This window comes from Oncorhynchus nerka, linkage group LG22 (assembly GCF_034236695.1).
Source record: "Oncorhynchus nerka isolate Pitt River linkage group LG22, Oner_Uvic_2.0, whole genome shotgun sequence".
Classification (NCBI taxonomy): Eukaryota; Metazoa; Chordata; class Actinopteri; order Salmoniformes; family Salmonidae; genus Oncorhynchus; species Oncorhynchus nerka.
In genome coordinates this window covers 81335419-81349003 of record NC_088417.1, presented here as the reverse complement: position 1 = coordinate 81349003, position 13585 = coordinate 81335419, and the positions used below count along the sequence as shown (strand labels likewise).

Here is a 13585-nt window from a genome sequence, read left to right as displayed (position 1 = left end):
CTGGACTGTAGAGGCGCACTAGAGACACAGTACGTATGGCCGGCGCAGGATATACTGGGCCGTGGAGGCGCACTGGAGGTCTGGAGCATAGAGCTGGCACAACGCGTCCAGGCTGGATGCTCACTTTAGCCAGGCAAGTGCGGGGCGCTGGCACAGGATTCACTGGGCTGTGAAGGTGCACTGGCGACACAGTGCGTAGAGCCGGCACAGGATATCCTGGACCGAGGATGCGTACTGGAGACCAGGAGTGCTGAGCCGGTACAATCCATCCTGGCTGGATGCTCACTTTCGCACGGCAATTGCGAGGAGCTGGCACAGAACGCACCGGGCTGTGGATGCGCACTGGAGACACATTGCGTATCTCCGCAAAACATGGTCCCTGACTAGTCCCACGCTCCTCACGGCGACTGTCTGGCTCCAGACACTAAAACATGGTCCCTGACTGGTCCCACGCTCCTCACGGCGACTGTCTTGCTCCAGACACTCAAAACATCCACTCTACCTCATCCCTCCCCTCAACTATCTCACAATACTCCTCGCTCAGTCTATCCCAATATTCCTCTTCGCCGACCAACCTGTGTATCCCCCCCAAAAAATGTTTTGTGGGCTGCCTCAGGCTTCCGTCGTGGTCGTGAACTTCTGAGTCACCGTTGATCCTCCTGCATCTGCTTCCATGGAAGGCTTTCGTCTCCTGCCATTATCTCCTCCCAAGTCCAGGATGTCTTCTCCTCCTGGCCACGCTGCTTGGTCCGTTTGTGGTGGGATCTTCTGTCATGATCATTATAAGGAGTGGACCAAGATGCAGTGTGGTATGTTTCCATCCTTTATTTTGGAATAGACAACTTTAAACAACAAAAACGCAGAAACGAAACGCTACTATAATGCTCACAGGCAACTATACATAGACATCTATTGCTATAATATGTTACATTATTCAGATTTTCTGTACTAAGTATCATGTTATTGCTGTTATATTGGCTAATACTTCTGGGAGTGGTGCGATTAAATTGGTTTGAAATCCAGCAACAATTGGACTAAAAATATGAATTTGAAAGTCCATTTAAATGAATGGAGTCAGTCATACCCTTCTATGAAATCAGATATGCATCATTAAACTTAATAAGTTGTCAATATCCCTCTGATTGACCTTGAATTGACCGGTGCATCAGTGACCCCACATTGATTTATGTCTGTGTCATCGTGTTTCCAGCAGGTCTCGCTCATGGGTTTTGACATAATTAGATCTTGTATTTACACATTCCATCGTGATCAAGAAAAATGAGTGGTTTGCTCTCAGCAGGTTAAACATTGTATTTATCTAAATAGAAAGTGTTATTATGTTACAAAGCTGCCAGAGACAAGACTGCAATGTTGTCTGTCCCCTTTTTTAACCTTTATTTAACTAGGCAAGTCAGTTAAGTACACATTTTTATTTACAATGACGGCCTAGACCGCTGGGCACATTGTGCGCAGCCCAATGGGACTCCTGAACGCGGCCAGTTGTGATACAGCCTGGGTTCGAACCAGGCTGCAGTGACGCCTCTAAAACTGAGATGCAGTGCCTTATACCGCTGCACCACTCAGGAGCCCACAGTAGGAGGCTATATTTCCTACTCATACAAAGCAAGCTGGTGACTATACTTTTTTTTATTTGCTTGAATAAATAGCATAACGAATGTAAGAAAAAGAATACTTTATTTGCAATATATTTATACTTTTACACAAGTAAAATAAAATGCATATCTATAGTACACAGCAACTTCAGTGAACAAATAGACAGTACTCTTTTGAGAATGCTACCCATAACCACAGCGTGACAAGAAACATTAAGTATTTGTCTTACGTTTACACTTATAAACATAAAAATAGCATTTAAATCAATGTTCCACTCTAAAAAAAGATTAACAAAAATAAATGGAGGAATACGATCTATCACATCTTTGGGGTTGTCATGAAGGAAACCTGAAAACATTCTTAGTTTTAAACAGCGTGTGCTGTTTCAATGTCTTTGTAATAACCAATCACCACCATTGGCAGAGTAAACCTAGAGAGGATAGGGCCTCCCAGAATAAGTGCTTTATAGCTGGGCAGAACATACAGTATCACCTGGGAACAAATCCATTACATATATACATTTGGAATGGACATACTGTTGAAAGGCATCCATTTGTTGATTTGTCTTTTTTTTTAGCTCTTCCAATTCTCTTTTCAAATTCATATCATCAGATCTACATGTAACTGACAAAATAAAGGAAACACGGACATAACGTGTCTTAATAGGGTGTTGGGGCACCACAATCCAGAACAGCTTCATTGCACCTTGGAATATATTATAGTGTCTGGAACTCTATTGGAGGTATGCGACACCATTCCACGAGAAATTCAATAATTTGGTGTTATGTTGAATTTACCATAAGTGTTCAAATGGGTTGAGATCTGGTGACTGAGACTGCCATGGCATATGGTTTACATAATTTTCATGTTCAACAAACCATTCAGTGACCACTCATGTCCTATGGATGGGGGCATAGCCATGGTAGCCAAATTATTGGCAAAAATAAAGGCCTGCCCAGTCATTTTAAAGATGACTCTAAAGGCCAATTTATGCTTGCTCCATAAATGCGAAGGCTTGCGGAGATCAAATTGAGCTCTGTACAGCATCGCTGTGCGCTCTGTAATTCTCTGTATAGCTCTGCATTAATATGATTGGTTGACAGTAGCTAGGGGTGAGAGGTCCTATATAAACACAAACTTACTTCCCTGACAATTTCCTTCACAACAGCTCTGCTCTGCACCGCAAAGTGCAAAAAATATCAATGCCCTGACTTCTGGTGAGGCCATATCACACTAAATGTACGGCCACTGAAGATGGCAGATTGATCATGACGGGATGTTAAGTGCCTAATTAAATCAGGAACCAAACCTGTGTGAAAGCCCCTGCTTTCAGAATACTTTGTATCCCTCATTTAGTCAAGTGTTTCCATTATTTTGGAAGTTACTTGACTGAAAGTTCTGTTCCCCTTTCCCACCCTTGGCACTTAGCAGGGCCTCCTGCACTGGCCTTACACTGGCCCATATTATCCCTCTGTTATTGTAACTTCTAACAGAAGTCTAAGGATAGCCAAAACACAGGCAGAAAGACAAGCCTCCATGCTCCAATTGTAGATCCGTGGGACTTGAGACACAGAGGGTCTGACATGTTCTCCTTTGCACACCTTTTCTTATTTTCAGGGTCATTGGAGGGGCTTAGATCCTCTGAGGACTGGTCCAGGTTGTTAGATAATGTTCCCACTGGCCCATCGTTCAAACTATGTTTGTTCTGGGGTTTGTTGGGGTCAGCTTCCAACAGCTTCGTTTTGGAGATGTTCTCTTTCTCCTTCAGAGGATCGTTGGTGATTTGTCTACTGTTGTAGGAGGAGGGATCTGGGAGACCCTTACTGGAGATGATGGACGACTTGTCTTTATCTGAGAGGCAGCACCTGGGAATACCAGCCCTAAGTGGACTCTCCGTGGTGAGTTTTCCAGATCGTGTCTTGGAACTGAACACGCTAATCCAAGTATGGTCAGAGCTGTCATAGCAACCTTCCAGGTCAGGGATCTTTAGCTGTTTCAGGTCTTTTCCGGACAGTCTGGCCGGAACATGGCACTCAAGCTCTGAGCTAGACCCTTTAAATCCCTTAAACCAGTCCCACAGGGTCCTGGCCCGGCAGTCACAGATCCACTGGTTCCCATTCAGACGCAGGTACTGGAGGGACACCAGTGGATCCATGGTCTCCCCTGTCAGCACTGTTAGATTATTGAAGAACAGAAACAAAGTGGTCAGCTTGCGTAGGTCATGAAAAGAATTGCGCTGGACGAAGGTCACTCGATTCTGATGCAGCAGCAAGCGGTCCAAGCTCACCAAGCCTCGCAGCATGTGATCCGTCACAGTCTTTATCCTGTTGTTGTGGAGGAACAGGTAGGTCAGGTTGGCCAGGTCCAGAAAAGTATCGTCATGGAGAGTCAGTAAGCTGTTGTCCTGGAGATAGAGGTGCTGCAGGGAAAATAGTCCCCTGAAAACGCCTACAGGCAGCACAGACAAGCCACAGCTGTGCAGGTGCAGGGTGTGCAGTCTAGACAGGCCTCGGAAGGCAGTGGGGCTGATGATCCTCAGGTCATTGTCCCCTATGTCCAGCTCCTCCAGCCTCTCTAGGCCGTAGAAGGCACCAGCCTCGATGTGGCTGATGTTGTTGGAGTAGAGCCAGAGTACGGTGAGGTTTCTGCAGGGGCTGAAGCTGGTGGAGCGGACCACGGTAAGCTTGTTGTTCTGGAGGAAGATGCGCTGGCTGTGAATGGGGATCTCTGTGGGGATGGAGTAGAGGCCCTGCTGTTGGCAGGCCAAGGTGGGCCGCGGCTCACTGTGGCATATGCATGGCGCTGGGCAGCCCTCCACCCAACCTTCCATCCGAGGCACTGACTGAAGCCAAAGGACCAGAAAGTAGAGTTCGCCAACTGCAAAAGAGGAATAAACAAGTGGGTAATGAGAATATGTTGGGGTTCTGCTGGACTTAGAAGAAAATAATTTGTGTTAACTTCCAAACACCCAGCCTGCTGTAAATCATACAACATGAATAGAGTCTTGTCCTTGAGGCAGAACTGAGCAATTTCCTTTAAGGTAGGCCAGGTGCAAAGTCAAAATTGGCTATATTGTAAAAATGTATGAACCCAAAAAATGTGTTCTTTGTTTCTAATTTAAGGTTAGGGTTAGGCATTAGGGTTAAGAGTGTGGTTAAGGCTAGGGTTAAGGTTAGGGTTATGTTTAAAATCACATTGTATGACTTTGTTCTAGCATAGGGTTTCCCAAACTCAGTCCTGGTTGATTATTTGAATCGCCTGTGTAGTGCACCCAGGGGGAGCCCCAGGACCAAGTTTGGGAAAGCTGATCTAACACATACTGTAGAATATTTAAACAGTCTCTTAAACTACCTCACAGTACATTTATAAAGTTTGAATTTACCTATTAAAGCTAGAATACATTTAAACAATGGAAAATAAAACACAATAATAGTAGGAGCATGGAATTCATGATTTTACAAATGTAGTGCTCTTTAGATCTTTACGTTTTGGGATTTTGTTGAATGAAGCAGCAGAACACAACACCCTCTATAAAATGGCGATATTTACAATCATTAGAAGGAATCAGTTGTGCAAGTCTAATCAGAGCAGAAGATCCTGGTGTAGTTTTCACTGACTTTGCCTCAACATTTCATCTCTGTTCAGCTCTCCAACTACTGCAGTATCACAATTTCTTCCTCTGTTTTACTACTATATAATCCCCTTATGATGTCTTCAAATTGAGTTTTGATTTACTATAGAAAACAACATTTATTAAGTGAAATGGATATAATGCACACATGATGTACTCACTCAGTCAATTCACATAAAACATCCACATTTCCCTGTATGAGTAAAGCATACCATATAAAGTGGATAGCGGCTGGAATACACACCAAATTTGGTAGCTTTTGACCACTTCATTTTGATTCCTGTTCTGGAAGCACAGGCCAGAGAGATAGGGAAAGAGACAGAGTGGAGTGAGAGAAAGGGGGGATGTAGGGAGAGAATGCAGAAGTGGGGGGTGGACTATTTGACAAATTAACAAAACATTAGTGGGTTGAGAAAATTTGCTCCAGACTAACAGAGCAAATCACATTTGAGGATAGCTGGGAATTGCCACTTGGCCTGTGCTAGAGATCTCAGAGTGGATTTTCTTGCTTCAATGGTATCAGGAGTGATGGGGTGGAGAAAGGAAAGTTGGCATAGGGCTCTCACATCAGTACTGACATCACATGAGTGCCTACAGTAGAACTCGTGTCCAGTGCAGGATGCACTTTCCTCCTACAGTTACTATACTTTACTCTTATAGTAAAGGACAACTCAATTTGATAAAACAGATATGTTTTCTTAAACATAATATCCATAAAAAACATAAACAAACTGTGTGCTGAAAAGTCTTACTTTGCAGGACTATGCCACCTCACCAAAATATCATATGGACTACAGGTTTTTGCCAATTGATGTGCATTGTAATTTATTAGCTTATTAGAAGAAAATAAGAGAAATGTAATATGATTTTAATAAATACCTTGGATCAATTTAAAATGTGTGAGATTTGCGAAGGCTGTCAGACTGGCAACATGGAGGCATTTTTTACATTTTTAAACTTTATTTCACCTATATTTAACCAGGCTAGTTGAGAACAAGTTCTCATTTACAACTGCGACCTGGCCAAGATAAAGCAAAGCAGTGTGACACAAACAACAACACAGAGTTACACATGGAATAAACAAACATACAGTCAATAATGCAATAGAAAAAAAGTATATATACAGTGTGTGCAAATGATGTAGGAAAAGGAAGGTAAGGCAATGAATAGGCCATAGTGGAGAAATAATTACAATATAGCAATTAAACACTGAAGTGATAGATGTGCAGACGATGAGTGTGCAAGTAGAGATATTGGGGTGCAAAGGAGCAAAATAAATAAAATAAATAACAGTATGAGGATGAGGTAGTTGGATGAGCTATTTACAGACGGGATATGTACAGGCGCAGTCATCTGTGAGCTGCTCTGACAGCTGGTGCTTAAAGCTAGTGAGGGAGATATGAGTCTCCAGCTTCAGTAATTTTGTTGGAGTGTTGGAGGCTATTTTGTAAATGACATCGCTGAAGTCAAGGTTCGGTAGGATAGTCAGTTTTACAAGGGTATGTTTGGCAGCATGAGTGAAGAAGGCTGTGTTAAGAAATAGGAAGCCGATTCTAGATTTAATTTTGGATTGGAGATGCTTAATGTGAGTCTGTAAGGAGAGTTTACAGTCTAACCAGACACCTAAGTATTTGTAGTTGTCCACGTATTCTAAGTCAGAGCCGTCCAGAGTAGCGATGCTGGATGGGCGGGCAGGTGTGGGCAGCGATCGGTTGAAGAGCATGCATTTAGTTTTACTTGCATTTAAGAGCAGTTGGAGGCCACGGAAGGAGAGTTGTATGGCATTGAAGCTCGACTGGGGGTTAGTTAACACAGTGCCCTAAGAAGGGCCAGAAGTATACAGAATGGTGTCATCTGCGTAGAGGTGTATCAGAGAATCACCAGCAGCAAGAGCGACATCATTGATGTATACAGAGAAAAGAGTTGGCCCAAAGTTTGAACCCTGTGGCACCCCCATAGAGACTGCCAGAGGTCCAGACAAAAGGCCCTCCGATTTGGCACACTGAACTCTGTCTGAGAAGTAGTTGGTGAACCAGGCAAGGCAGTAATTTGAGAAACCAAGGCTGTTGAGTCTGCCGTTAAGAATGTGTTGATTGACAGATTCGAAAGCCTTGGTCAAATCGATGAATACAGCTGCACAGTATTGTCTCTTCTCGATGGCGGTTATGATATTGTTAGGACCTTGAGCGTGACTGAGGTGCACCCATGACCAGCTTGGAAACCAGATTGCATAGCGGAGAAGGTACGGTGGGATTCAAAATGGTTGGTGATCTGTTTGTTAGGGGGCGGGGGGGGGGGGTATCTTTACTTTCTTGGGCACAGGGACTACGGTGGTCTACTTTAAACATGTAGGTATTACAGACGTGGTCAGGGAGAGGTTGAAAATGTCAGTGAAGACACTTGCCAGCTGGCCCATTCATGCTCTGAGGACACATCCTGGTAATCCGCCTGGCCCCGCGAATGTTGACCTGTTTAAAGGTCTTGCTCACATTGGCTACGGAGAGTGGGATCACATTTGTCCAGAACAGCTGGTGCTCACATGCACGCTTCAGTGTTGCTTGCCTCGAATTGAGCATAAAAGGCATTTGGCTTGTCTGGTAGGCTCACCTCACCGGGCAGCTCTTGGCTGGGTTTGCCTTTGTAGTCTGTAATAGTTTGCAAGCCCTGCTACATCTGACAAGTGTCAGAGCCGGTTAGTAGGATTCCATCTTAATCCTGTATTGACTCTTTGCTTGTTTGATGGTTCGTCTGAGGACATAGCAGGATTTCTTATAAGCAACCGGATTAGTGCCCTGCTCCTTGAAAGCGGCAGCTCTACCCTTTAACTCGGTTTCGGATGTTGCCTGTAATCCTTGGTTTCTGGTTGGGATATCTACGTACGCTCATTGTGGGGATGACGTCATCGATGCACTTATTGATGAAGCCTGTGATTGAGGTGGTATACTGGTCATTGCCACTGGATGAAACCCGGAACATATTCTGTATTGAGTGAGTCACTGGTACTTCCTGCTTTAGAATTAGCTTGTAAGCAGGAATCAGGAGGATAGAATTATGGTTTGATTTGGCAAATGGAGGACGAGGGAGAGTTTTGTATAGATCTCTGTGTGTGGAGTAAAAATGGTCTAGTTTTTTTTTCTCTGGTTGCACATGTGACATGCTGGTAAAAATGATGTAAAACGGATTTAAATTTGCCTGCATTAAAGTCCCTGGCCACTAGGGGTGCCACTTCTGGATGAGCGCGGTCTTAGTGCCAACATCGGTTTGTGGTGATAAATAGACGACTACGAAAAATATAGATGAAAACTCTCATTGTAGATAGTGTGGTCTACAGCTTATCATGAGGTACTCTACCTCAGGCGAGCAATACCTTGAGACTTCCTTAATATTAGACATCGCGCACTAGCTGTTATTGACAAAAAGACACACATACCCACCCCTCGTCTTACCAGACATAGCTGTTCTATCCTGCCGATACACAGAAATCCCAGCCAACTGTATATTATCTGTGTCGTCGTTTAGCCACGACTCGGTGAAACCTAATATATTACAGTTTTTAATGTCCCATTGTTAGGATAGTCTTGAACAGAGATTATCCAGTTTATTCTCCAGCAATTGCACGTTGGCCAATAGAACGGATGGTAGAGGCGGTTTACCCACTCGCCAACGAATTCTCACAAGGCACCCCGATCTCCGCCCCCTGTATTTCTGTCTTTTCTTCACATGAATGACAGGGATTTGGGCCTGGTCTCGGAGAAGCAGTATATCCTTCGCATCGAACTCATTAAAGAAAGAATCTTCATCGAGGTGAGTAAATGCTGTTCTGATATCCAGCAGCTCTTTTCGGTCATAAGAGATGGTAGCAGCAACAATATGTACAAAATAAGTTACAAACAACGCGAAAAAACACACAAAATAGCCCAGTTGGTTAGGATCCAGTAAAACGGCAGCCATCCCCTCTGACACCATTATTAATTAACACAATATAATCTATTTGTATTCTAGGATTTTTTTAGAGCCATTCCAACCAGACAGTTATTTCATCAACATTGCCCAACGTGTTCTGGGATGTGGGCATTGCCCATCGGTCCTCAGTGTGATAAAGGCAGGCCTTAGTCATCTTAAGTTAAATATTCCTCTGGCACAGGTGCCAGCTTTGGGACTAGGAGACCTCTCAGAAGAGATGCACACAGCTTCAGCATTATGTTCTCTCTCGTAAAGGTCCCCACAGATACAGTAATTATCCTGTAAATGAAGCCATCATCATTTCAGGAACTGAGAGGTGACTCCCAAATGAACTGCCGCCACATAGCGTATTTACTCACAGTGAAAATGGCACGTGTGCATTTTCCGACACTAAAACGAAACCTGAAATTGTACAATTGCACTCATAAAGATGTTCGTCGGTATTGACATACTGTACATGTATTTACAGTACATTCATAGAAACTCATAATCAAATGTCTTAACAGGGTTTAATTTATTATTGGTATAAAGATTTTCAGGACACCCATTCTTTCTGAACTGCTTGGGAGTCTATGGCTATAATAGTTGGCAACAATTCCGCTGGTTCTTTTCAGAGGGAGAAAAAAAGCATAGCTTTCAGCATCGAGCCATGCAAGAAGAAAAAGCTGATGCTTGCTAGACAGGACACCACAGTACAGACAGTCACAACAAGTCATTCAAACTGCAAAGCATTGAGATCAGCTCAGGAAGAAGTGTTTGCTGTAAATATACAGAACATAAAGTCAACTCGACACCCAAGCATACGGTATCAGTATTTATGAAAAATATGTTTTTCCTCCAGATGTTTCAGAGTTGATAACACATTTATTCACCTTTATTCAATCATACAAATCAGTTAGAATGAACTTAAAACTTTCAATTCCATTATAAAACTGGTTGTTTAGATCCCGGTTGCTAATTGGGCGAGCTGTCTACCTATAGTAAACTGTAGTATACCGTAGAATACTATACTACACACTGTATTATCCCTCGATCATGATGGAAACTCTATTCACAGTAGGATACTATAGTGAACACTACAGTATTATGTTAAAAAAAACACTGTAGTAAATACTACAGTATCTAATTTGCATATACCCTGCCCATTCCCCTTCCCCATATCACAGTTTGTACCACCCATAAGTGAGAAACCTATATGCCAAGTATACATCATATATTGTGTTCCCTACAGATAATATGAAAGAGCAGAAGCGCTGAACTATCTGTTCAGATCTACCTACCTACTGGTTATGGAGAATGTGCTCTTTTAGTATTTCTCCAGTAGGTTCCCTCAAGGAAACAGGCTCTGTTTCTATGTCAAATGTAATAATACCAAAACACTATAGTAACTACTACAGTACAATAGATTCTGCAAAAACACTAAAATAAATACTACCGTTTAGTAATGTCTGCAAAAATGTGACAGTAAACACTACAGTACACTACAATTTGCAAAAACAGTATATTAATTACTATAGAATAATATATACTACAGTTCTTTTACTACAGTATTTATACTATAGTTAACTGTAAATACAACAGTTTACTACAATATACTACACTAAATACTATAGTAGGCCTAAATACTAAAGTAATGTTCACAAAAACACTACAGTGAATACTACAGTATTTATACCATATTATAAACTGTGTGGTTCGAGCCCTGCATGCTGATTGACTGAAAGCCATGGTACATCAGACCGTATACCACAGGTATCACAAAACATGTATTTTTACTGCTCTAATTATGTTGGTGACCAGTTTATACAGTGCATTCGGAAAGTAATCAGACCCCTTGACATTTTCCACATTTTGTTACCTTACAGACTTATTCTAAAATTGATTAAATTGTTTTTTTTCCCCCTCATCAATCTACACAAAATACCCCATAATAACAAAGCAAAAACAGGTTTTTACACATGTTTGCACATTTATATACATATAAAATATTTATATATATCACATTTGCATAAACATTCAGACCCCTTAGTACTTTGTTAAAAGCATCTTTAGCTGCAATTACAGCCTCAAGTCTTCTTGGGTATGAGGCTACAAGCTTGGCACACCTGTATTTGGGGAGTTTCTCTCATTCTTCTCTTCAGATCCTCTTAAGCTCTGTCAGGTTGGATAGGGAGTGTCGCTGCACAGCTATTTTCAGGTCCCTCTTGAGAAGTTCGATTGGGTTCAACTCCGGGCTCTGGCTGGGCCACTCAAGTACATTCAGAGACTTATCCTGAAGCCACTCCTGCATTGTCTTGGCTATGTGCTTAGGGCCATTGTCCTGTTGGAAGGTGAACCTTCGCCACAGTCTGAGGTCCTAAGCGCTCTGGAGCAGGTTTTCATCAAGGATCACTCTGTACTTTGCTCCATTCATCCTTCCCTTGATCCTGACTAGTCTCCCAGTCCCTGCCGCTGAACAAAATCCCCACAGCATGATGCTGCCACCACCATGCTTCACAGTAGAGATGGTGCCAGGTTTCCTTTAGACGTGACGCTTGGCATTCAGGCCAAAGAGTTCAATCAGATCAGAGAATCTTGTTTCTCATTGTCAGAGTCCTTTAGGTGACCTTTGCATACTCCAAGTGGGCTGTCATGTGCCTTTTACTGAGGAATGGCTTCTGTGTGGCCACTCTACCATAAAGGCCTGATTGGTGGAGTGCTGCAGAGATGGTTGTCCTTCTGGAAGGTTTTCCCATCTCCACAGAGCAACTCTGAAATGCTGTCAGCATCGGTTTCTTCCTTCCCCAGATCTGTTCCTCAACACAATCCTGTCTCGGAGCTCTACGGACAATTTCTTCAACCACATGGCTTGATTTTGCTCTGACATGCACTGCCAACTGTGGGACCTTATATAGACAGGTGGGTGCCTTTCCAAATCATGTCCAATCAGTTGAATTTACCACAGGTGGGCTCCAATCAAATTGTAGAAACATCTCAAGGATGATCAATGGAAACAGAATGCACCTGAGCTCATTTTCGAGTCTCATAGCAAAGGGTCTGAATACTTATGTAAATAAGGTATTTCTGTTTTTTATTTTTAATAGATTTATAAAACATTTATTATGGGGTATTTTGTGTAGATTGATAAGGAAAAACATGTATTTCATACATTTTAGAATAAGGCTGTATTGCAATAAAATGTGGAAAAAGTCAAGGGGTGTGAATACTTTCCGAATGCACTGTAATATAAATAATGTACTTCAGGTTTTTGTGGTATATTGCCAATATACCATGGCTAAGGGCTGTATCCAGGCACTTGTGCAAAGGAACAGCCCCTAGCCGTGGTATATTAGCCATATACCACACCCCCCCAGTCCTTATTGCTTAAGCATACCATAGTATTCATGTGGGCAACCTCGGAAACAATGTTTCACTTTTGAGTTTTGATCTCTGTACCACCAGAGGCTGTGTCTACACTTGACACTTACATGTGGTTGCTGCTACCAGAATACGAAGATCGCATTGAAGGTCATAACAGGTCAAGATGCACAAAAGTCGCATTGTGGTTAGATTGTGTTCAGATCTGGCATACTACTTCAGTAGGTGGTCAGGGACGCATTGTGTGTGGATTTCTTCTCAGTCTGGATGCAATCAGGCCACCTGAAAGCGCATAGAGTGGGCCACTTCATCAGCACATATCTTGTGTTTTGGGAGCGGCAGGCACCTCTTTTCATTAAACGTTGGAGGAAATACCTTCCTAGCGTGTGAGGAACGTGTTTGCTGGCTTCATAAATGCTAGCCAGCTAGCTTATTAGGGAAAGCATTTTTGGGGGGGAGATATGCTAACCTGTTTGCAATACCCTTAGCTTTACTAGCTAGCTTGCTGGCTAGTTACAGAGGTTAGCTGGCTAGTTAGCTACACTAGTTGGCTAGTGCTATCAAGTTGTTGTGTTATTTTCAGATTTAGCCTGTTCCACCATTTGCAGAATGCATACTGGTATTTCAATATAGTGTGGGAAAAGGGTACATGGACACTATAAATGCACTAAAAGAGTCAAATGAAAGCAGACGGTTCCATCAACCAGTTTGGAGCACATTCATCAAGTCTGATCTACTAAGTGGATTTTGCTCAAATCCGTTATGATTGATTTATTGCAAAAAGCCCACAATGTGGTTACTTATGTCTGATTTGGATATATTTGGCTGTTTTCACTGCACAACATTTGTATACATGTAAGTGGTCCCTTTTCAGGTTTAGAAGAAGTGACTGCTAAATGCTAACTCCAGTTAGTATAAACTGGTTTGCATAGCTAGCATACAGAAATCGGTAGTCAAAGTCTTTTTTAACTGTAATGCAGTTGATTGGCGACGATGACATGAATATGTGTTGGGGTTGAC

At 42.6% G+C, this 13585-nt stretch overlaps 1 protein-coding gene across 1 annotated transcript; it reads right to left on the bottom strand.

Moving 5' to 3' along the window:
* Positions 1 to 3092: 3092 nt before the first annotated feature.
* LOC115104730 (reticulon-4 receptor-like) lies at positions 3093 to 4448 on the bottom strand. Its single transcript, XM_065007745.1, has one exon. It carries the CDS (start codon positions 4442 to 4444, stop codon positions 3101 to 3103), a length of 1344 nt encoding a protein of 447 aa, XP_064863817.1. The 5' UTR covers positions 4445 to 4448; the 3' UTR covers positions 3093 to 3100.
* Positions 4449 to 13585: the final 9137 nt, after the last annotated feature.